The following is a 25706-nucleotide window of genomic DNA, read 5'->3' as shown; positions in this document are numbered from 1 at the left end:
ATCTGCTACATCCTCCCCCACATGCACCCCCCCCCCCACACACACACACACCTGCGCACTTCTAAGGGGAACCTCGTTCCCTGTTATGTGCACACAGCCCACCACACACACACACCCATACCCCCCATGCACACCCCACACCCACCGCCCAATACAGCCTAAAAACTCCATACCCACATACACACACATCTCTACAAACACTCGCCCCTACAAGCCCCACATACCCACCCACCCACCCATATCCACACCCTCTCCCACACCATACATACACACACATCCACACACAGACAGACACACACATGCCCACAGCCCCTCACAAACTCCATACCCCCCACCCCTCCAAATTCCCCTACAATATACAAGAGTATGACTTCATTTTGAGCTGTTATGCAATCACCTATATATACACCACACAAATTAAGACAAAAATATTTTTTAAAATAAAATTAAAATGTTATTGTCAGTGTTTGACTTTTAGTATATAATTTGGGGTTTTTTGCAGTTCCAAGACGCCTCCTTCCTAAAAGGGGTGCTTCCGGAGGTGGTGGGGGGGACTTCCAGTGGCAAAGGTCAGGGGTTAGGGGGCAACACTTCCAACCCCAATATGGCAACCTGGGGAAGGGGCACCTGTCAAGGGGAGGGGCTACCCTTGCAGCCCTTAACAGCTTGCCAAAACTCGTTAAGCGACCCTTGACCCAAAATAATTGCCTACCCCTGGGTTAGACAAACCTAGGTTGATTTTGGATAGCTTAGGAATGATCTTTGCATGACTGGGAGGCATTGGATTCAGTGGCTTCCTGAGGTCTCTTCCAGCCCTACTTTTTCTATTATTTTAAAGAGAATAAGCAATTGGTTATGGGGAAAAAGCAGTGAGGGAAAGAAATACTGTACTGAGTATAACAGAGTCTAATAAAGAGAATGCAAGGAGGCAAGAGATGGTGGTAATAGTAAATAAGATGGCAGTGGGGAAGAATATAGGAAGTGGGAGGATAAGGACAGCAGCAGGGAAAGATGTACACGAAATGCAGGAGGAGGCTGTTAGAAAGAATGAAAAGGGTGCAAGAGGCCAGTGAGGGCTGGCAAGGAAAGTAAGCCATGCATAACTTATAGAAAACACCCCACTGAGGACAGGGCCATTAAAATGTTTTGAACAAGCAGACCTTGGGAGGTTTGGGAGGTTCTGAGTGGAAATATAGAAGGAAAGTGAGCCATTAGCCAACATGAAGCAAAGAGGAACTCCAGAGTTTCACAGAAAGAAAATGACAGAGAGAGGAAAATTTCTCAAGTGGAAGAAATCAATATTTTGAAATGTAACTAAAAGAACATGTTGTATTTATTCAGGGTGGTAATTACAGGTTTGTAAGGGGCTTTTGTAAAACCAGCTGTGAGGAGGGGACAGGGGGATGCATGCACATATGTGCAGAGGCATAACTAGCCAGTATGGTACCTGGGGCATTACTGGGCCCCCTCACACCCTGCACCTTTCCTGCAGTAGCTCTAGCTCTGGCTTCAGCAGCAGGAGCAACAATTGTGGTGCAGGAACAGCAGGTTCTCTGCTGCTGGGGAGATCATGTTACTTTTGTGTGTGTGTTGAGTAGTCAGAAAAATCACCTGTTTTCAGTGCAAAACGAGGAGATGACCTCTCCCTTAGCAGCAGCAAGCCACTGGCCACGGCACCTGCTCCACATGCTGCCACTGCCACTGCTTCTTTGCCTCCCTGCTGCTAGAGCTACAGCTGGAGCTGCTGCAGGGAAGATGCGAGGGGAAGAAGGGCACATATGTTTGGGAAGAACCAGGAGGAGGGGGAGATGTGAACATAATGGTGAGGTGCGTGTATTCTCACTTTTAAATGTGGTCACTGTGGTGTGCCAACTTTCTTTGTGTACCTGCGACATGTTACGTAACCTGCATTTGCAGCCTACACAAATCAAGTGTTTCCCGGTGTACTCAGGTATGTGTACGCTCAGGCTTTGAATGTGAAAAGGCTTTAAATGCAAATGTTGGTGTAGGTAAGACGTACATATTTGAATTTTCTGTACAGCAACAGTTGGCAACACAGAATGACTCAGTTCAGGTCTGGGGTGGACTGGCGCTAGGACCCAGCTTTTGCTGCTGCTTGTCCCTGCTGCAGCATCTGGGAAGTACCCACTGCCTCTGTCTCTCCCCGCTATGGAATAGGAGAAGTCCCCACTCCACCAAACACCACCAAAGCCCCAGCTCTGAAGAATGGATCTGGCCCATGAGCCATAGGTGGCCAACTCTTGTTGTAGAACTAAATCTTGTTTCTGTATAGGGCAATGTGATTCTTGTAATTATGCTGAGCAGGAAAAAGGTTTGGACCTCATTTTGATGTCTGGATTGTTAGTATAAAAAAGCAAACAGAGTAACATTGTGAAGGGAATATAATGGTAAAATGTCCCATGCCTATGGGTGCTTTTACACATGCTGGGGTTTAGTTCTCCCGAAGTTGAAACAGTAGGTTTTAATGGTGGGTTTTTAACTGTGCTGATTAAAAACCCACCATTTCAATTTAGAGATTTCTGTCACTGTGACAGAACAGGTTCTACTGAAGGAAAAAAAAAAGGAAGTGAAGGGCTCGATCCTTTTTTTTTTTCTCCCCCAGAGCCTGCCTGCCCCTCCTGCAGTCGGGGGACGAGCTGTTGGTGGGCCCTGAGCTGTGGGGGACCCTGGTCCTTCCCTCCGCAGCAGCAGCACCCCTTGGGCAGCACCTTAGCATCATGCCCAAGCAGTCCCGGGGGGGGCAGAATTGCCATGGAGAGAAGGACCAGGCCCACCCCTGCAGCTCAGCGGTTGCACAATCCAGCAGCAGCTCTTGTGGGCAGCCTCCACTGAGGAAAAAGAAGAAAAAAGTGGTGAGGGGCCTGATGTTGGACGGGGGTTTTCTCCAGGAGCCTGCCCACCTCTCCTGTGACTGGGGAGTGAGCTGCTGGCAGGCTGAGTGGCTCCTGAGCTGCAAGTAGCCCCAGTGATTCCCTATATGGTGGCGGTGCCCCCCGGGACCAGCCAGGTGGGGTGCCACTAAGTAGGTGCCACCTGGAGGGTACTGCTGCTGTGGAGGGAATCACTGGGGCTCCCCACAGCTCTGGGGCCACTTGGCCCATTGGCAGCTCATTCCCTAGCTGCGGGAGATGCAGGCAGGCTCTGCTGCAAAGGGGGAGGGGGGGGGAGTGGGCTTCTCCCTGCTTTTTTTTTCTCAGCAGATCCTGCCTGCATAAGCTGCTACCGGGTCACACACCCCTAAGCTGTGGGCGGCACCAGTGCTTCCCTCCACAGTGGCAGCACCCCCCAGTGTGCTAGCTGCATGGGGGCTGCCCCAGCTCACAGGCAGCACCCACCAGATCCAACAGTGCATGGGACACTGGAAGCCCAGGCATGCTCAGGAAAGCTTGGGCTTGGCAGGCTTCCAGCACCCTGTGCACTGTACATGCTGCCTTTCTGCTGCCTGGGACCACCTGGGAATGGGCTGGCTTGCCCCTGCGAGAGTGTGGGAAGGCAGCAGGAGGGGCAGTTGGTTGTGCTGGCAGCCAGAGAAGGCAGCAGGGTTGGTGCATGGGGTGCTGAAAGCCCACCAAACCCAAGGTTCCCCAAGCACGCCTGGGCTTCCAGCACCCCATGCACCATCCCCACCACCATCTCCAGATATATCGCTGTAATTTGTTACATAGGAAACTAAAATACATTGGATGTGTTTTACTTTGCTACATAAAAAAATCAGTTAAATTGAAATACGCTGCCGCACATGTACACTGTTATGAAATTTAATCGCAATATGCTGCCACGTGTACACTGTGATGCAATTAAATCACTAAAAAGGGCAATTAAACTGCTATAAGGGGCAATTTTGTTGTGTGTACAAGGATCCTTTGTCATATGTAGAGGCCCGAAATGTTTAGGTAGACCACAGTAACGCAGCATTTGTAAGACAAAACTCCAGATTCAAACCCCAATTTTAGTTCCATTAGATTAAGAGACCTTAATGAAATGGCAGACTCTTTAAGCGTCTCTACATGCATATAAATTAAGAATGTGTAGGAACAGCTTTGCCCAGTAAGGACGGAGAGAGAGCCAGAGTATCCCTGCTGACTGAGGACTCAGAAAATGCCATCGTACACAATTATAAGAGAGAGATTAATTAGGTCAGGAGCCCAGATTTGGCTTCCTTCATTAATAAAATAACTGTATAATAAGCTCAGTAGATTTTACATTTTCTTTTAAGCAGGAAAACAGGATGTATTACATGTCCTTCTACTGGGACAGTTAATTCTTCCACTTCCACAAAAAAATGGTGGAAGAGACCACATTAATTGCAAGATCTAATGTATTGTGAAAGCATTATTATTATCCAAACTACACTGATGTCTAGTTAATAAGAGGCTTGGGCATAGTATTTATCATGTAATTCTAGTGATTACATGAATTGCTTCTATAGGTGCACAGCCTTGGGTTTACAGTAAACCAAAGTATAGTTCTGCTCTGAAAACTGCCTGTCAAACTAGCATTGCAGGGTTCCATGTGTTTTGTGACTCAGTAAATTGCCAGTAAAACTTGCTCATTTACAAGTACACAAATGCAATATTATTCTGGGCTTTAACAGTCAAGCTGAACACTTTCTTTTTCACACATCATCACTATTAATAGAGATCCTATAAGCCAATTTATAGTTCCACTCACACCTGTTCAATCTCAATGAATAACTGAGGGCATGAAAACTAATCCAAGGCTGATTGAAGTCAATGAGTTGCAGTCAGTGGGGTTCTGCAAAAGTAAATGAGGGTACAATATTCTCTGCTGATTTTCATTTACCTAGTGACAATGTGGGAGAAGAAAAGAACCCAGTCTGGCTGTTAGAGTCCCAAGGGGAGTATGTAGACTGGTTTTTTAAATGAAATGGCTTCTGTACAAACTGAACAAATTTGATCTGAATCAGAAGTCCTTAAATAAAAATGGTCTCCCACTATGCAGTTCTCATAGAATTACATTTCAGAGTGTAACTGCTCTCGAAGTCTATTTTGTAAATGAAATCACATGCCAGCTGTGTACTCTGCACCAGATCTACTCTTGGACTAATTCAAGTGGAGAACCTGACGCTATGGATCCACTTGAACTTGTTTCTATTGGTATTGTAAGCCCAGAGCATACTGAAGTGCAAACATGAAAAACAAAAAACATTGAAATATAAAATAGATGAACTTTTGCATATATTCAGTAAAGTATATATCCAGAAATAACACTAATAATTACATGTACATAATATTAAGTTAGCTTAGAAACCACATGCCATTTAAAAGCATTCATAGGCACTGCTTAGCTATTCCATTGTTTAATAAAGACATTAAATTTTAAAACGAAAATCTAATTTATTTGCAAACTTGCTGATAAGCATTAAATCATATGTGGGATGATCAAGAGAATGACATTCAGAAGTGCTGTGGGCCCCCCCAAATTCTTCCAAGAGCCCCCAGATTCTTCTCCTCATTTCTTTTCTCCTCCAAAAATAAGTATAGTCAAAATCATATTACATGGATAGATACATGCAACTCTAATGAAATAAACATTGTGCACTTTTAACAATAGTGATGAAGACGACCTTCCTCCAGCCTTGGCGGCAGCAGCAGCAGCAGCATCAACTTCTGTGTCATCTGCCTCTCCTGTGTCACAAAAGACTTGTACGCCCCAAATGTCTGAAGGACAAACCCAGATGTCACCTGGTGCAAAGGTATCATACCAAAAGAGAGGGAGAAAACATGCTAGAAAGCAGATGTGAAATCACAGAAATAGTTATGGTTAAAATGTTTTTATTGGATATAGTTCTTTTATATTTGAGAGTAAAGTAGTTTTCAGTGCAGAATTGTAAACAATGTGCTTATGCTGTACTGTGTGTGTGTGTGCATGCACAGTGGCAAAAAATTGTTAAGGGTATTCACAGAAGTTTAGGGCTGTAATTCTCATGGCCTGATCCAAAGGCCATGAACTCAATGGGAGCCTTTCCATCAAATTCATCAAGTGTCACATCAGGATTAAATGGACATTTATTTTGCTTCCAAGATGAACTAGTTTGTTGTCCAACAAAAAGAGAATTGCCTATCAAATTGTGTTTAAAAACTGTATGTGGGATTTTCAAACTTACTTTCTATTTAATGCATTTTAAACTATAATTGCAAAAAAGTCAGTGTTTACCACATCTTTCCCCTGCCTTTAGAGCCCTACAGATGTTGGAAGTACATTTACTTTGGAACCAGGGGATCTTCTGATGGATTTCACGGAAGCTACACCCATGGTAAATAATTACAGTTTGCAACCCAGAAAAGCAAAATGTCTATCTGAAAACAAGAACTGACAGTTTTCTTGTGTTGCATGTTGTTTAATTACTTGAACAAAAAAAATTATAGCCTGATTTTCAGTAGTGCTAAGCACCCACAAAAGTCAATTCAGTGTTTCTGCAAATTAGCCCATTAATGTTTATATTGACCAATGTTATGGTTGGACTGCTGGAGATGGTTGGCTGTTTCACGCTGGAGATCTTTACTGGCATCTTACTGGAGTGCACCAGTTTTACCGTGCTCTTCTGTGCAATAAATTTGCCTTTCTAAAGGCTTAATAGATTTGTCCTCAGGAGTTATCTGTAGGTATCCCTCCTCTTCCATTTAAAGAGCTCAACCAACAGGACTGTGAGGAAGCTTCCACCCTTGGGCCAGCATGTCTCGATTTGCCTTAACAAAAAATAACAGTCTAATAACCTTAATAAAATGGATACCATTCATCGTTAATTTTAATTTTTGGAACAGTATGCTCTGAACCAAATATATGATTTTGTTTAAAACCTGGACTGAATTCCTGGCCGCAGTGAAACCAAAAAGAAAGTTTCTGTTTACTTCAGTGATATCAGGCTTCCACCCTGCATCCCCAGTCAGTACTCTATCATATACTTCTTTTATCCTGAACTGTGTTTTCTAAAATTATCATGTATCACAAATATGATACCTTGCAACTCCTCTGCTGGTCACGTTATCAAGTCTTTATTGTCACTGGGAAATTACAGTCAATAATAGTAATAATAAAAGGGCTTGTAATATTTGCTGGTATAAATGGATTTGAATTAAAAGGCATGCCAGCTATAGGATCCCGTCAGCATGCTTTTACTAGACTGCTAGATCTTTGTAGGTGATTATGTGAAAGTCATTGTGTGGAATAACCTTTGCTTCAAAGACAGATATGTTCTCTGCCACCAATTGCTAAGCCACCCTGTGTCACAGGTTGAATAGGCAATGTGCTTTTTTGCATGTTTCACAAAATGAATGCCCCGCACACCAATATCTCATGCTGATCCATTCATTCTAAGCCCTCCCCCCTCAGTACGTTCTCCAAGTATGGGCAGAAATCATGTGGATCTTTGGCCACATCCATGGACAGATCCAGGATTTTGCAAAGAGGGGGTGCAGGAGCAGCTGCCAGTGCTGCAGGGGCAGCTGCACCCCCTGCTTCTAGCTTCCTCCCACTCCCCCCCTACCAGGAGGGTCTACCACACCATGGGAGCAGCAAGCAGGGACTTTAAGTCCTCCAATCAGGTAAGAATCTTTCCTCTCCATTCTGTCCCCCCTCACTTCCCATCTGTGCTCATCAACACGTCCCCTTCCCACCACCCTCCCCTGCCCACCACTGCCACTGTCTCCACTGACCTTGGCTGCCTCAGGGGCAGAAGGCTCCAGAGCCACCCCTACCCTACTCCAACTGGGCTGCACATAAAGCTGAGTTCAGCCAGAGTCAGTAGCATCAACAGGTAGGTTCCCTTGCCTGCACCTGCACTCTGGTTGATGGGGAAAATCTGGGGAACTGAGCAGGGAACAGGAACCTGTTTGTTGCTGCTGCTGTCTCTGGCTGAGCCTGGCATGCCATAAAGCCTGGCTGGGGTAGGGTAGAAGGGTTGTGGAGCCCCTTGCCACTGGATCAGCAGGGACAGTGCTATTGGTGACTGGGGAGTAGGGGAATAGAAGAGGATGGGATGTGCCATGCAAGGTTAAGAAGAAAGGAATTCTTATTTCTTTCAGGGACTTAAAAACATTCCCCAACTGTTGCTCCTGTAGTGTTGACTGAAAGGGGGCTGTGTCTGTGCCACTGCAACCCCTCTAGGTCCACCCCAGCCACATCCTCTGATCACCCTCTTTGGCTTACAGAGAATGTAGTATGGAAATCACCTTATCTGATCTCTGTATGGGGAAAGATCCTGGCACATTCACATACCTGTTTTGAAAAACTTCACAAGGCTCTGTTGCAATCTTGCTTTTCAAGACCCTACAGGTTAAGAGTTCTTGATTTAAAGAAAAGGGGGAAAAAAACAAAACAGTTATTTCTTTCAGGAAATCTAGGCACCAGATCTTCACTATGCAGGCCAAGAAAAGTTCAGAGACCTTGTGCATTTCTCTGGATAAACTCACTTTATACTGTGACAAAGCCTTTGATATTTACATTGTTAACCTTGGCTCATAATTAAAATTACTGTGAATCTGGCTCACTAATGTTGGAATGCTTTCAGTGAATCTTATGTCGGTAGTTTGTTTATAGTGTTGTTGTCAGATGTGCTGTCTTAGAACCTGAGGACTACAGCTACGCATGAAAAAGATGTAGTCTTGGAGGATAACTTGTGTGGGGGTGTGGAGGAGGAGCGTTGGATGGGACCTAGTGTTTGCAAGGGTAGGGAGCTATTAGGAGTAAGGTTGACCAATCAAAGTCAGTTGACCGGTCAATTGAACATCATTAAAAAATGTCAACTGTTCCATGAAGCCAAGAATTCCCTTGTGTATCTGGTGAAGTATCTTTTTAATTGCGCTCTCTCTCTCTCTCTCTCTCTCTCGTTCTTTCTCTCCCTACATTTTGGAACATGCACCCTCTGTCCTGATTCTCTCTCTTGAGCTTTTCCAGACTTCTTTCCCTTCCCTTCCTTCAACAATTCAGGGTTTTCCTTCTACCTCCATTCCTCTTGCAGTAGCTGAGAGAGAAGACTTTTTATTATTCCTGTGTATGAAGCATAGAAGGGGAGATAGGCCTGCTTTTGCAGTCTAGTAGATCTTCGCAGATTGAAGAGTGTCCTGTAGAAGGCATCCTCACCTAATGCAATGGCAAGATGGAGCTGTGTGGACTTCTGAAAATATCAGGCAAGGGAGCTCCTGAATTCAGAAAAATGAGGAATTGCAGCTTATAATATTTCCAAAGTGAGTGAATCATCTGGAAGGAGAAGAGCAGGGCATTAGTCAGAGAGAGTAAAGGGAATCTGCAGGCTTAGTTTGACATGAGACGCATTGGAACATACAAGTTTCATAGACCTTCCCTACTTTCAAACGTTGTGGCTCAATTAATAGAGTTCTCTTTGATCTGACGCATGTGTTTCTTGTTTTGATGCACCTTCTGTGGCATTTAATTATGTTAAGCTGAAATTGTCATTTATATTCAGAAAACTGAAGATTTTAATACCTGACCCACTATAGGCTATCATTTTTTAAAAGCTACTATAATGTTGCATGCTCGTCCTTCCCCAGATGACAGGACAGAAGTTCTTCCTTAATATCCTATGTTTCCACTCTTTTCATTCCCCTTCTTATTGATATTATTTTCCATACTACAGGTTATAATTGACTTTAAATTCCTTTTTTGGGGGGGCTTTTAAACAGGCATGGCAAATGTACCACACACCATCAATCAACTTCTTTGTTTCATTTAACGTCTACAAAGGTCAACCTATGTTCCAGTGAGCAATTATTGTTTGCAGACCTTTCTCTACAATATTCCTTACTTATCATCCTGTCAGTTGAGTGCTGAATCAAAGCCTATTTACCAAAGCACTGAGACCCAAACTGAAACTAAATAACAGGGAAATTCAAATTGAAAACTTCTGAGTTGGGTCCAGTTCTATTTTTGTTAGTCATCGTTGTGGTGACCATGTGAGGCCAAACCACCCACTGATGTAAATCTGATGTAAAGCACAGTGGTGTTCTGATGATTTATAGGCAAAGGCATGGTCTTTGGTATATGTTTTATGGTTGCATCCAATTTGCATTATATATTTACTTGACTTGTTGAAGATTTCATTCTTTAAGATACTTCACTGACAGAAGTAGCATCATCTGCGCATGGTAGAATGTTTGATCACACAGTCCACACACCCAGGGAAAACTCCTTGTTTATCATCATACCACACACTGCATAAGCAAAATTATTACTAGTCATGTGATCTTTCAGTACTTATTCCTTTAAATCAAAAACTTCCTAGTTCTTCCCTGTCATCATGTCTGTTCCCTTAGCTGGATATCTTCTATGATGCATTCTTAAAACAGTGATGAACTATAGATAGCTACTTAAATTTAATGTCAGAGAAAGTGAAAGTATGAACATGTATGGCATCCTCTGAATGTGAAATTCCCTTCATGCTGTAGGTTTACTGCTAATTTCCCTCCTCTTTCAAGGCATAGGAGATCCTGGCTAAAATCTCAGATTCACACAAACAGGAAATGCAAATGGAGTGAAAGCAGGGTAGAAAGCCCAGAAGCTATGACATAAGACATGGACTGTATGAACCAAGATTAGGGTGGAATTCATATTCTTAAACTGCTCATGCTGACACCATGGGACCATGTGTGGGTAGTCATGGAGGTCAATTACTGTCTTCCCTCATCTGAGGGGAAAGTAAGAGCTATTTATTTGTTGAAAGCTAACCTTTTTTCCAAAAGGTAACAATGAAAAAAATGTAAATTTAGCTGTTGATTTTGTTTTGAAAAATTAATTATCACATCATGACAGGTTGCAGATGTTAAAGAATCACATACGACTACGCAAGATTTCAGGTAATTAGAAGAAAGAAGTTTTGGGGCATCCATGTCAAAAAGTGGTATGCCTTCATTTTCCACACATGAAGTGAGAAGCTAACGCATTAAACTAACGCATGTGGCCAGTGATTGTGAGAACAGGAACAAAGTTGTTGACATCAGGAAAATATGAATAATATGGGAACTTTTTAATGCATTACTGAATGTAGTGATAGGTCAGTAGGCTTCGCCTGGAGCTGTTAAGGAAACCAGTAACAAGGCAACTAGGCACTGCCTGAACAGGGTACAAGCCCTATTATGGCTATAGATAATAATAGGTCAGAGATGCAGCCAGGAGTCTTTAGGCTGGAAGCCAGAAGAGTTAAACTAGCTGGAGGGCTAAGTTTGATGACAGCTGGGATGAGACCAGGTAGTTGAGCTGGTGGCAGATTTGGACTGCTTAAGATCAGTTGGGCAGAAGCCTAGAAGGCCCATGCATTGGAAGAGTAGGAATCTGGCTGGGTCTTTTATTCCTTCCACTCCTTTCCTGCTTTTGACTTGAATCTGAAGAAGGAGAGGACAGGAACAACAATTTTAGTAACACCTTGAAGGGAGGCTTGGTATGTGTATGGTTAGGTGATCAGGCCAAATCTAGATAAACAGCTTCCTTACTTCAAGCTGCTGAAATCTCTCTCAAACCATGTGGTCTGCATGAACTAGATGAAGGAACAACAGATGCAGTTTTTAGAAGGAAGAGCCTTTCAGAAGGAGTTTCTTGGCCCAAGGAGCCATAAAGACATCTTCAGTTTTCATGACTCCTGCCCCAGGTGCTAACTGGAGGCCCTCAGGTTGTTTCTGCCCATCCTTTCTGTCCTCCTGCCTCTTTTAAAGACTCTTCTTGAGAAGATCACAATGGACATAATGGAGCCTACCAAGAAAGTACAGAATTATATCATGTCAGCAGTAGTCTATGCAGTCCAGAGTTGGTGGCCATCCAGTCAATAACTGTTGCAGTTATAGCCTCAGATTTGCTTAACATGTACACTGGGACAGGCCTCCCTAAGAAAACTATAACATACCCAGGTACATATTTTGCTTCATCTCTGATGGAGTTATGTGCCTGTTACACATAAATAACCTATGTATATCTGCATATTGCCCTGAGAGTGTACCTCTCACTGGCCTCACAATGGCTAACTGAAATAACAATAAACATTGGGACCAGTTCCAACTGCTGCCCTATGTACTCTTTCGGTTTGCTTTTTTTGGTTTATTTATTTTGTTTCTTTTGATTTTACTAGAGAAATTCTGCAAGCCTTGGAGGACTTCTTCCCATTCAAACTACTTTACAGCTGACAACCCAGGGGTATCCAATTATACTTAAAAGAGAGGTAGGAAGAATAGACTAACTGTGAAATGAATGTTGTATGGTACATCCTCAAACTGAGTGAAAGACTGAAGGTACTAGGAGACTATGCTTGCCAGAATGTTTGCCAAGCCCAGAGAATGCAAGAGCCTTCCAGTGTTATATGTTCCTACATGAGGGAGTTCAAGCCTGATTATTTTGCCCTGCTGTTGTGACCAGATGGAGACTGTAAAATCCTGCATGAGTTGAAACCCTGCCTGAGCTCAAGCCCTGAGAATCTTCTATGTTTTAGTCAATATCCTTTGAAGTGTGGGGTCCAAGATTTCTCCTCTTCCCAGCTTCTCAAGCTCAACCTTCTTATTTGGATGATGGGGTATAGGTTGTAGCAGTGTTGCTCTAAGGACATGGACAGACAAGGCTCTTTGGGTAAATCCAATATCTTTATTTAGACCAACTGAAATAGTTGGGAAAATTCTTCTTTGCAAGCTTTTGGGTACAAACACCCTTTGTCAGGCTGTAGAAACATCTGCAGTTCAGTTGGTCTATGTTCTTCCTAGATAGAATAGAAAAGATGACAGAGGCCAGTATGCATACAAGAAAGCCAGTTAGTGAAAATGCAAATTGAGGCAGTCAATGGGTGAGATATAGGTGGGGAGGGAGGGGAATGTAGACCCGATGATAACAATACACCTGGTAAATAGTAGAGAGGTTACCTGGAGTATCAGATATTAGACTGGTTATAATGTGTCATAAATCCAACATCTACATGTAGTTCATGATTTTTTGTATCCAGTAGATTTATGAAGTGAAGTTCATAAGCTTGTCTGCAAAAAGGTGTTTCGTAAATTCCCTTTGAGGATTAGAACTGAGAAATTGGAGAGAGTGTTTTTTGTGAGAAATGTGCTCCACAGGTAATTGGGTATTCTTGTCTTTGATAGATTTTCGGTGTGCATTCTTTCTGGTACACAGTTGTTGTTTAGTATCTCCTACATATTTTCCACCAGGGCATTTGGTGCATTGGATGAGGTATATTACATTTCTGGAGGTGCAGCTGTAAGATCCAGGAATGGTTCTGTTGTGGGGTGTAGTAATAGTGGGGGTGGTGAAGATGTGTTGGCAGGTTTTGCATTTCTTGTCATGGCACGGTCTGGATCCATTCAGTGTGTTTTGGGCTGTAGGAAGTTTGCTTCTGGTGATGAGATTGGCGAATTCAGTGCTTGCTTAAAGGCTAGGATGGATGGTTCTGGGAAGATCTCCTTAAGAATTGGGTTTTCATCTAGTATGGGTTGCAGTAGTTCAAGGAGTTTCTGTATAGGTTCCAGGGAGGAATGATATGTCGTAACCAGCAGTGTGTGATTCATGGGGGTTTTCTTTCTGTACTGCAGCAATTCTTCACATAGTATCTGGGTGGCTCTTTCAAAAGTGCAATCTCTCTTGTTTAGATGATGACATTAAGAGAGCATCTTTTTAAATGAAGAACAGTTTTTAACACATTCCTGCCTTTCTCTTGAGTGTTTTCCATCCTCCCACCTTCAACGAGATTGTTTCCATCCTCCCACTTTCAACAAGATTGGTGTCAGCAGGTTTTTAGCAGCAAATGTCTCTGCTGAATGATTTCCATTGTCCTGCCAGGTCAAAGCCATAGTATTGTTGATGGTCCTCAGTGCCCTGTTTCAGGTTCTTAGTTATTATCTGATTTTGGCCATGCAGTAAAGGTTATAATCCCTGCTGAACGTTATGGTCAGAAACAGTTCACAGTCAATTTAGATAATATATTTAGACACATTCATTCTCCAGTTACATAGGTCTAGTACTGGAAGTGAGCCTGACTGCAGTCTCCTTCACTATTTCAGTCCTGACTTGGAAGGAACTACTCTTATGGCTGGGAGAATGCTTAGTTCCTCATCATCATTAATCCCAGGACCTTGGTACTTAGACAGTTCATAAAAGCAGACCAAGTATGAAATGAACACCTGACCACTAGGAATGGGCTGACTTCAGCAACTCATTTTGCATAGGTTATAGCAAGGAAATATACATAGGGAAGCGTAGCAGCCAAAACTAGCTTTGGACTGGAGAGCTAGAGGTGAAAGGCACTTCCCCTCAGGTATCTGCGGGCATGTGTAGACAAAACAAGGGGCATGTGTGCACAGCACTTTAAAGTGGGTTAAATGCTTTTGCACCACTTTAATGGTGCTGGTGTTTGCACGTGTCGGCAGCATATTGCACATTAATTCCAGTTACTGTAGCACATTCAGCAGCGTAATGCACTTCAAATGACTTTGGGGTGCAGCAAACTAAAACACCTCTAAGGAGTTTTAGTTTGCTGCCCTACAACTGCGGAGCGAAACACTGGGCTCCATGAAGCTCAGGGACTGTGCAAGCAGCCCATGCAGGCAGCCTGGCAGCAGCCCAGGAAAACAGCTTACACCAAAGGAAAAAAAAAAAAGCGGCAAACCTGATCTTTTCCTTTTTTTCCCCTGGAGCCTGCCTACCTGACTGAGCTGCACAGGGACCAAGTCCTTCCCTCCGCAGCTGCGGTGCCGCCCAGGACTGCCCGATCCAGGTGCCTGCGGGTGGGTGTTGCCCGGGGGCGGGGAGGGCTGCCCCTGTTGTGGAAGGAGGCATCAGCCCTCCCCTCCCCCCGCAGCCCTGGGATCACTCTGCCCGCCAGCAGCTCACCCTCCCCTCCCAACTGCCAGAGGCAGGTAAGAGATAGGTGCACACAACATGGGGGTTTACTTCACCCTAAATTGAAGCTGTGTTTTTAAAACCCTACCGCTTCAATTTAGGGCCCCCATTTCATATACACACACCCTACTTTCTTAAAATGTTTGTCTTATTCTGCCAAGCCATCTCACATTCTCCTCTGCTCCCCCTCCTGCATACTACTGTCATCTGATCACTGTGCATCCTATGCTTTCAGCAAAAATAATTTAGCGCATACACATAACATGCCCAAAGAAAATAAATCACTCCCTTTTCTGAATGTGTGCACTGCAACTCGAAACATTGCCCTCAGGGTGTGAGCATGCATTATGCTGTTTACATGCATTGTATACTTTAGAGCAGAATTGTGATTTTAATAAAATAGTGTTTTATTTAGGGAGCTATAATAATAGCTGGATTGTGTTTTATTAAAACTGAGTCTGAAATTGTAGCAATGCCTTTTTGCCGTCAAGATCACTCTCTCTTTCTCTCTTCCACTTCTCCAAACCCTTTCCTGCCCTTGACTTTTTGCCTCTTGGGGATCTGGAAATTCAAATAAAAGTGAAAATTATTCCATTCCTATATTGAACAAGTATGATTTGTAATGAACTAAGACATCTAGGAATACAGGGCTCTTTTAGTTCACTGTATGCTGAAATGCAAAAACCCTACATACACACACAGTATAACAGTTGCTGAATCATGCTGACAAGTGTATGCAGAAATATCCAGCAAAGAGGTGTAGGCCCCTTCTTCTCTGGGCCTGAGGGGGAACCAAGAAAATAAAAACAAGTCTTGGAGCTGGGGAGCAGCCAAGTTTGGAGGCTAAGATTTATATTGTTACAAGTTTTGGAATTACCAATAAACCCAAAATTATAGTAATTCAGAATCTGTAGACATTAAATGGATGCACTGGGGCATGATAACAAACACATTAAAATGAATTCAAAAGATATACATTTACTGCTGTCCGGCTATATGCAAACTGTACCTGCTCTTACTTCATACTATAACTTCAGAATTAGTAGTACTACAGATGCCACCTATTGGTGGAAAATGGTAAGTGGAGAAACAATTTCAACTTGTTTGCCTTTTCCAAAATAGAGATATATGTAAAAAATTATATTTTAAAAATGATAAATATTTAAGTTCATTTAAAAATTATTTAAATGATTTAATAATTGTATGTTTTTTTATAGTTTATTTTTAGATAAGTTTGTAAAATCTCTTTAACTTTAGCAATAGTTACCAAAGGCCCACACAGTCCTTTTGTTAGGTAAGTTTGCAAAGAGACGGCTAGCCAAAAAGCCTTTGAATGGAGCCCAAATTAAGTTCCACTATGTATTGGATTCTTCTACTATCATTAGATCTAATGATTATGAAGTCTCAGTATAGACAGCCTAGTTATAATACACTTTGAGGAATAGTTGGAAATATTATGGTGCTTTGTTTTTATTACAGATTTGATGGAAAATTAATGGTCAGCTCTTTCAGCTGATTACATTTAAAGAGTTGTGAAGAAGGAAGAAATAGTTCAGTCATGGGATACCTGTAATGTTACAAGGAGCCTGTAGATCAGGGGTGTCAATCATACAGCCCACAGGCCACTTCTGGCTCACAGAGCCCCACCATCCATCCCCCAGAGCTGCCCGAGTCTGATCCGACCCACACTACACAGTGCATGCCTGTAGGCAGATTCTGCCAGCCAGATCTGGCCTTTCCCTAGCATACTTCATCTGGCAGCTGCTTCAGCCAGTCTGGGACCTGTGTTGAACAAAGTGCTCCATCATTAATAAACCAGTCTCATTTGTATTTCACACCAAGCAAAAGTGGTCAGAATGCAGTTCAAGAATTATATTAGACAAATTAGAAAGCAGATACCTATTCTGTCTGAAGTTATATAGCATGCATTTCCAGATGCTCCAAAGAACTCTAAGATATCTTAATCAGACATAAATTTATAAATACTTCCCTTGTACTGAATCAAGAAAACTGAAGGTAAATACATTCACCTAAACCCTCTAGAGAAGCATTATAATATAAGTATACCTTAGCAATCAAGACTTTCTGCCTCTCTGAGAAGAAAACATTCCTTGATAGATGGGACTGTAAAAATTAAGAACACTATTCTTTAAAGGGACAATACAAAAATGCACATGCCTAATGTCCATATGCACTATGCAGTTATAATGACTGCATGTCTAATTTTCTTTTTTTTAGAAACAACTACACAGTTAAAAGCATAATTTATTTGCATGCACAAATACCAAGTTTATTTGGAGAAGCATGGTAATTCTACATGCAAGTCAAAATGAGCAGCTGCATGCACATTTTAAATATATAATACATTTAAGTTTCTTTTTTAAAATTGTGCTCTTTGAGCCATTTTAATCTGAAGCATGACAAAGAGCTGTTGTTGTTAAAGTGAATAACCTTAATACAGAAACTCATCGCAACAGGCAATAAACCTGCTTCCATGTAAACTCAAGGAAACAGTTTAGATTGAAAAATTGATATTGCAGGATAAAAAGGGACTTTTCTAAGCCAAATGTAAAGAGAATTTCGTCTTCCATCAGATAGGAACACAATTTAATGGAGGGACATAGTTCAGTGCACCAGCCTGTCACAGTCTGGTAAATTCAAGTATGAGCCATTTTGCTCTGGTCCTGGGGGGGAAAAATATAAGACACCGTGTGTAGTGCAAAGCTGTTGTGGATGTCGATTCAAGCAGTCAGCTCGCTTTGAACAAATACATCAAAGGCAAATCACTTGTGGGTCATTTATACTAAATGGAGTATTCTGATAACTAGAGAATGGTCTTCAGCACATTTTAAAAAGTCACATTGCTTGGGCAACCAAAATAATTGATGAAAGCATATTGGTACTTACATTTCCTAACTGCTTTTGGCAGTTGCTGTAAATAAAATACTGTAGATAGGACTTCAGAAATATTTCTGCAATTCATACTCAGATCTGTGTGTTCAAGCACAAGACTCTTGCTGACTCTTAGTATGCTGACTGAATTCAGGGTGGCTGGAGTACCTGGGAAAACAGTCAGGTTCAAAAACAGCTTGTTGTATCTCTGGTTCAAGACCACTGGTAAAATTAAATTATTGTTAACTTACCACTCTCTGAATGTTTTGGAATTTGCCTCCATCCCATATGTAATATTGAACACCTATAGTCAATGATGAGGTCATTAGTAAAGAAGCACATACAGGTAGAAAGCATTGAAATGTATTGCTGTTTTATACGTACTCCCTTCCTTAAGCAATCTTCTATGCTTTGTATAATTGTCTGTTTATTCACTTCTTGGATGGACAATAAGGACAGTACTGTGGTACTGAGCTCCAGAAAGTTGCTACAGTTGATACAACATCTTTGGGTTTTCGAACTAATTGGAGCTGGATTTTGGCAGAAAGAAGATGATCTGGAAGGTGAAACTTGCTGCTTGATTTCCCTCAGTGGATATGTGATAAATGGAAGTTGATGTGCATGTGAACAGAATAGGGTGCCAAAAAGAAAGCCAAGTTATGAAGAATTTTTCATAAGCTGCTCTGAAAAAATATATAGTAGTTGAGTTTAGTGGCATGCCCATTTTACATCTCCTGTTTGGCTGCTGTTGAATAGTGAGCAGTGGATCAGATTATTTTTGGTAACAAGTGACTGACCTGAAGACAAGAATTGAGTCAGGCATTCAAATTATTTTTCCAGGGGAAGCATCTTTTCATGAGACTTCTCCCACCAGTAGTCCTTCTGGTAGACTCTCTGGCAAAGCCAAGGGTAGGTACAGGATCGCAGTCAGTGTGTAAAGGCTCTCATTTTTAGTGCCAGAGTTTGAGTTTGCTGCATGGCAGATTACAGGATAGTTATTGGGCCTGTACAATCATCTGGCCTGATGGAAGAATATGAAGGATTTTTCTCCCATTACCTGAGGATGTTTGAGTCACTGTGATAGCTATTATGACAATTATCAGGATGAGTAAGATTCTGGAACAGTCTTCCAGTAGAAGTAGCAAAGACAAAACCCTAAATTCTAACATTTATAAGAACTTGGTTGATTTATGAAAGAGATTGCTAGACATGACTGTCTACCACAGCATTGAATTGAACTGGATTAAATATCCCCTTCAGTCTCATGTTACTAACTGCTCCGAAATTATATAGTTTTTATATATTGGACAATGAATTACTTTCTTTATATTTACTGAAATTGTACATCCTTGATTATCTGAATCCCTTTGGAGATTTGGAGGAAAACGTATCAGGCACTAATAAACTAATCCTATTTGTACTTAGCAATGAAAAGCAGTTCAGATGATTGAAATCACTTGTATAAATGAAAACACTGCATCTTGCAAGGATGTTAACATGGGGTGCATAATAGGGGTGTGCGAAGCAGGCAGTATTTGATTCAGATTCGGATTTGGCTTGATTTGGGGAACAGTGATTCAATTCACTGATTCAGATCACTGTCCTGATTTGATTCAGCTGAATCTGAAGATTCACTTCTGATTCAGAGAATCAGCGATTCGGCCATAGACACAGCTTTAAATTTTTTTTCTACATACCAGGCGCAGCTTGTGAATTGGGGTGGGGTGGGGTGGATGGAGCGTTCCACGGGAGCATGTGGAGGACTCCCTCCTCCACACCCCCCTGGCTCGGCAATTGGCCACAGGGGGACCCCGGGTACCCCCCCCCCAGACCCAGGAGGCACCAGTCACCGAGCCGGGGGGGTCTCCTGCGTGCACCACAGCAGATACAGAAGTGGAGCAGAAGTACTTCTATAAACATATCTATAGTAATTTACATATAGACAAATTAATATGGGTATCTGTAGATTTAGTTCATCCAGAATTAATGCATTATACCTTTTTTACAAACTGCCCTAAGTTTCAGCATAGGTACATAAACATACTTTTGAATAGCACTTTTGTACTTACTTATATATAATGCAAACAATTCATGATATTAGCCCAAAGGTTCATGATTTATTGCAGGGGTTGTCAACCAGGGGTACGTGTACCCCCCGGGGGTACTTGGAAAGGCCCTAGCGGGGTACCTGCAAGCAGGCAGGGACGGAGCACCACCACTCCATGCCGCTGCCTCCCAGAAGCAAGGCTCGGGGTGGGGTGCCGAGGTCAGCGGTGCACAGGCACCACCCTGCCAGCCAGATGCAGCGGGGGGGAGGGGGAGGTGGAAACTCACATGCAGCCACTGCCACCGCCACCCACCACTCACCACCCCACGCTGCCACTGCTCCACATCCGGCCATGCTCCCCCCAGCTCCACAACCAGGCACTGGGTTTTGGGTTTTTTGGGTTTTGTTTTGATTTTGTAAAAATATAACTCTATATTTATAAGGTTATATATATCTATGCTCTAACCTATTACATCCCAAAAGGATTATTCCTATCCCGTTACAGAAAACCACACCCGTGCCCTCGTACAAAGGCCTGCTGGCCACCCGTACCCGTTATAATATCCTCAAATGCACACAACACACACAAACAAAAACCTCAGTCCCTTCTGGTCCCACCGACTAGCCCTCCCTTCGTTTCCACCCTTGCCCCACTTCCAGGGTCAGGTACTCAGCTCAAATGGTCTCTCTGTCACTGTCACTCCAGCTTCTGCTGGAGGACCCGCTGCTGCTGCTGCTGTCACTGTCCTCTGTTCCACTCATCTGTTCCTCTTCTCCGCTACCTTCGCCCCCTTCTTCACTCGGTGAGGGTTGTATGGTCCTGTGCCAGGTGGCGTTTGCTGCATCTTCTCCATCCTCTGCTACCGATTTCTGGTAGTACGTCCAGTGTTCGCTCAGGGCCATCTTCACGCAGCCTACTACTTCTACATCCATTTTTCTGTATAGGAGGAGGTTCCTGGCCTTCCATAAGGTGCCAGGCACTGGGGTTACACTTATTAAAAAAGGTTGAAAACCCCTGATTTATAATATAGCTCACTGGGGTGGGCCCCAGCAGAGTCAACATCTTTTCAAGTCACGGTGATCCCAAAGATCTGCATTGCTCAGTATCTGTGTACACTCCAGATATTCCCACCCCCCTTCCCCCAAAGGATCCATGTACTAATTACCCCCCTGTTCATGACTGGAACCAAGTGTTCTTGTCACAAGTCCTAGGATCCTCCGAAAATTTATATACAGATCAGGCACAGGGCAACCTGGTCTGGCTTCACTTCATAGAGAGAAGGGCCACAGCAATCACATGCAATGGACTGAGAGAGGAGGCAGCAGAGCCTCTCATTTACATAGATGTCTGGTGATGTTTGCCAGACATTTAAGGCTGGTGAAGAAACAGGAATCATAAAGGTGCTGCTCAGCTGTGGGAGTGAGGAGGAATTAAAAATGTATTTAATGTAGTGTTTCACCATAAATTGAAAAAGAGTCAGCACTGAGGGGGATTTGAGCACATCTTATTCAGATGAGCTATACTAACCTAGCTTTGTGGTAAGTTTCCATCAATATGTTTGCAGTCATTGTAACAGAAATGAGAAAAGTGTAATTGTGAAAGTGTGGTTTGGACTGGTGAGTGAAACATATTGGTCACAAGACAGATTAAAAGAGGTGTGTAAATATTTTTGGGAAAAAAATCGGTATGTTTGCTCAATATGGGTAATGTGTTTTACAGACATGCTCAGTGTGGGCTGTATTCAACATCATATTTGGTTTCCATTACAGAGCACATGCTGCTTCTGGCAGCAGTTTAATGACAGACAATGCATTTAATGAGGGTTTTTTTGTATGCAGATATAAGATGCTGCCAGGGGGGAGAAAAGTCTTGTCTTTTATATGAGTAAATCCAGTACTAGAGCTAGCACAACATCATTGTTAATCAACAACTTATGTACCAGATTTTGAATTGGCAGAATATGCCAACAGTTTTATAGTACTGAAGAAAATCAATATTGTAGTTTTTGCTGAATGCTACTGTAGTTTGAAAGAAAGAAACCATAACCAAAGGAACAAAAATAAAAATAATGTTTTAAGCCAATGACAGTTTTTTTCTCTTCTGGATGAAGGAAAAATCAGCGTAGGCAAAGGGAATCAAGTAAATGAAAGCAAACAAATGGCAACTGGTCAGCTTTTTTCAAGATTTTTGAGTGCCTAACTGGACTGGCAAAAGTGTAAAGTGAATTAGTACCTAATTCTCATTGGAAGTTAGGAATGTAAAGCTTTTGGCCTATTTGCCTAATGAGCTTGCTTCTGTTTGTAGCCAATCTCTTTTTTTTCTTTTCTCATTTTTGCTTCGTCTCTCAGGTGAACGAGGTTTCAGATCCTTAGCTGAAGTGAACTGGCAGCTCTGATCTAAACGTAGCTGTTCCAGTTGATGCCAATTAATAATTTAGTTTAAAAACAGTATAGACAAACATGAGTTGGGACGGACTTTTTAGACATATTAGGCGCATCTACACCAGACACTAACTGTGCAGTATCCTAATAACACTGCAGTACACATCATAGAACAAACAGTGCTAATACACCACTACACAGTATTATTAGGCTACTGTGCAGTAATGTCACTAGGAAACCATTTGTTAGCACTACTGCACAGTAACTCTGGTTACTGCACATTTATTTAGTACTTGATTATATGAATACTAAATTAAATGCACAGTAACTGCTGTACTTTAATGAACGTGTAGATATGTCCATTGGGTTAGATCATACTCTACCTATTATGTACCTAAGTGCAATCCACCTTTTCCACTCTCCCTGAGAAAATGTTAATATAAAAGGTGGATGGGTGATACTCCTCCTTGCTTTTTTGTCACTTACTGTTCAGGCGAAGATGATGGCATATAAACAAAGTAGATATACAAATGCTTTTTAAAGGACTTGGACAAAGTGGAAGAGCATCTGCCCAAGTTTACTTGCGCACCTAACAGGGGAAATAGGAGCTGGCCATATAGTTCCTTTTTATGCCTGATTCAATAAAAAGATGATCTATAGAAGCCTACACAAGGCTAGGCTTGTATTTTGGTTGTTTCTCCATAAATAAACTAAATTCAGAAATGTTGTCGTCACAAGCAACAAGCTTTTTTTGTTACGGGTCTATTGGTGACTTCTCTGGAAGTCTGATATGCATACAATTTGTTTTCTCTCATCAGCTATAACATTCATATTTTCTCTCTTTCATGCTATGATTAGCAGCACTCATATGTAGACACCAATAAGAAACTACTGTGTATGTTTTCTTTCTAATATGATCTGAATTGATACCTGGGCAATTTAATTCATAGTTTTCAATCATGATAGCAACTTTGATGTCGAGTGCCTTACTTTTGCAAGGAATTTCAGTTGAATGCTTCCAAGCTCCAGTAGAAATTGGAAATATCTCCTGCTTGATCTGTTTCCTGACTGAGTCAGTCCTTCAACTTGCAAAAGTTGTCAAAAGAGCAAATAGGAAATTTTTCTTTTTCTTGTCACTGCATTATAATGATCTTACTAAGTAATCAGAGAAACAGCTTTATTTCATTAAAATTATTGACTCATCAAAATGTTCCTGTCCCAAATCAGAAAAAAATTGAAATTAAAAAAAAAAAAAGTTCCTAAACTGAACAGGTGTGGGGGAAAAAAATCTGTTTTGGTCATCAAAATGTTTTGTTTTTATACAATTTGATTTCAGAATTATGACTTGATATGATTTAATTTCAAAAACAGTGTTTCACATGGGAAGTGTTGTAATGAAACGTTTTGACAGTTTCAAAATATTTTTTTCCATGAATGTTCAGTAAAATGAAAATGGAAGCCAATTTCTTTTGCATTTGATGAATTGGGATTTTCAGGTGGAAAAATGTTTTTGTTGGAAATTCCCAACAAGCCCAATATCTCATTCACTTGCACACTATACGCACCTTCCTCCTCCGCTTCTGCCCCTCCCCACCAGAAAATCAGCCCTTCAAAATTGGTGTGTGTGTCTTAAGCAGGGAAACTAATTTTCATTGCTGAAATAAAAATACAGAGGAGCAGAAGCATGGAAAGGTTGTACTGCAGAATGGCCACCAGCCTCTGTATCAGCCAGCAAGCACAAGCAGAATCCAGTGTTGTTAACCATTTTACAGGTGCTATTGAATTGCTTTTGGCTGATGCCTCTGTTTGCTTGCTTGCTGGCTAAGAGAAAAGGAGCATCCCTTGTGCAGCACAACTTTCCATGAAAAATCCAGCTCCATGCTTTGACTCTGGACAAATCTTTCTTTCCTATGTTCTATAATCCAAAAACAAGGTGCATGTCTTATTTGAGGGGTTGTGATATGCAAGAAAATACAGAAATAATTACCTCAGTGGTGGGGTGTGAAATTTCAGTGCTGAAAGCTTGAATCTCCACTACTTGGACTAAGGAAACAACTCTATTAGCTGATAGTTGTAGTCAATTCTTATCTTAAAACATAGGTAAGCTGGACATAGACAGACCTGAAAACCCCGTATGTGCCAGAATATTTCATAAGCAATCAGTTGTTTGGTTTTAGCCAGGTTGCCAGTTGCTGTAGCATACCTATCTCACCATTGCTTACAGCATGAAAGGCACATGCACCAACAAATGCATTTATTTGATTTTTGTTAATTAATTAGAGCACAGGAAATAGTATAGACCAGGGGTCGGCAATGTTTTTGGCCAGAGTGCCAAAAACACCGCAACCCCAACACATACCTTGACTTGGCATGCCAGGGGCAAGCGGTGTGAGAGCCAGGGGGGGCCTGATCCTCATTGCTGGTGGTGGGTGAATGGGAGCCTCCAGGCAGATGATGAGGGAACAGCCAGGATTGCAGTGCCCCAGGCCCCTTTCCTGTCGTGAATCCTGAGGGGTGTGTGCAACCGCTGCCGCTTTAGGCCCTGGTGCAGTTGCTTGCAGCTTTCTGGCTGCCTGCCACAGCCAGCCCAGGCTCTGGGCATCTGCTGCCTGCCATGGAGCCCAAGCTGCTCAGAGCAGGGCTTGCAGCCTCCCGGCCACCTGCTGCAAGCAAACCAGGCTCTCTGGCCAGCAGCAGCTGCACAGAAGCCAGGCCAGCTGTGGTGTGCTGAGCAAAATGGCCTTGCATGGCATGCTCTGGCACGCATGCCAGGGGTTGCCGACCCCTGGTATAGACTTATTAGTCTTTAAGTCATCTAAAATCGAACCTATCTTTTTGTTCTGTGTTTTTGCACTACCCAACCCACAGAGTTCATGGTCCTGACTAGGGCTTTTGTTAATTATTTGTGCTACTGCTTAAATATTATTAAAACAATAATGTTCAACCCCATGGAGTTGCCACCTGGCCCATGGTCTCCTCATAGGTAGGGAAGTAGTTGCAGCCTTAGTTGTCATTCCCCTGCTGCCAAATTTCTGGACCTGAGTGGAGCCCTGTGGACTGGATGATGCGATCCTTCAGGCCAGTACATACCAGCATGCGGGATTGCATCTGTGGAGCAATCCCAGTTGCAGCCCCAATGCTGGATCCAGCCCATGGGCCAACCCTGTGTGTGGAATCTGAGGCATGGGATAGGCTCTGTGCCACTTATCCAGCCCATAGGACTGGACAGGTTGAGCACAACTGTATTAAACTGTTTATTTGTGTGAAAGAGGGGTTGAATGATGGCCAAGAGGAAAAAAGAACTTGAAGATGATGGAGAAGGGGTTCATGGTTAGTGAGTAGATGGTGAGGAAATACCAAATTAAAAGTATGCAAGGAATAGGCCATCGGCTTGTCAACTTTGCTTTGCATTTTGAACTCTGATTTTCTATCTCCTTTCTATCTTCTCTGTTATAGATTCTGTGCTCTTTGAGTCTGAGTATGTGTTTCTCTGTATTTGGAAAGTGAAACCATG

General features: G+C 42.5%; 1 protein-coding gene and 1 long non-coding RNA gene across 9 annotated transcripts in view; one reads left to right on the top strand and one right to left on the bottom strand.

Moving 5' to 3' along the window:
- EPB41L4B (erythrocyte membrane protein band 4.1 like 4B) overlaps positions 1-25706 on the top strand; it is a 303377-nt gene that overhangs the window by 251784 nt on the left and 25887 nt on the right. For 2 of the 3 annotated variants that reach the window (XM_059728508.1, XM_059728507.1), the window contains exons 21-22: positions 5596-5737; positions 6221-6298. In XM_059728508.1, the coding sequence (XP_059584491.1) occupies positions 5596-5737; positions 6221-6298 (220 nt within the window). Of the gene's footprint in view, positions 1-5595; positions 5738-6220; positions 6299-12115; positions 12206-25706 lie in introns of all 3 variants that reach the window. The other variant, XM_059728506.1, reaches the window with a different exon arrangement.
- Positions 5266-24662, bottom strand: LOC109282771 (uncharacterized). Of its 6 annotated transcripts, XR_002089792.2 has the most exons (7): positions 24552-24662; positions 18015-18067; positions 17779-17931; positions 16439-16653; positions 9124-9240; positions 8260-8326; positions 5266-5702 (listed from the first exon to the last, which is right to left on the bottom strand). It is a non-coding gene; the product is annotated as an uncharacterized LOC109282771 (long non-coding RNA). The 6 variants fall into 6 exon arrangements; XR_002089796.2 differs by lacking the exon at positions 18015-18067; XR_002089791.2 differs by lacking the exon at positions 24552-24662 and having other exon boundaries at positions 5266-5726; positions 18015-18930.

This window comes from Alligator mississippiensis, chromosome 5, assembly GCF_030867095.1.
Source record: "Alligator mississippiensis isolate rAllMis1 chromosome 5, rAllMis1, whole genome shotgun sequence".
Taxonomy (NCBI): Eukaryota; Metazoa; Chordata; order Crocodylia; family Alligatoridae; genus Alligator; species Alligator mississippiensis.
Note: the sequence above shows the minus strand (reverse complement) of the source record. Positions and strands in the feature narration are given on the sequence as shown.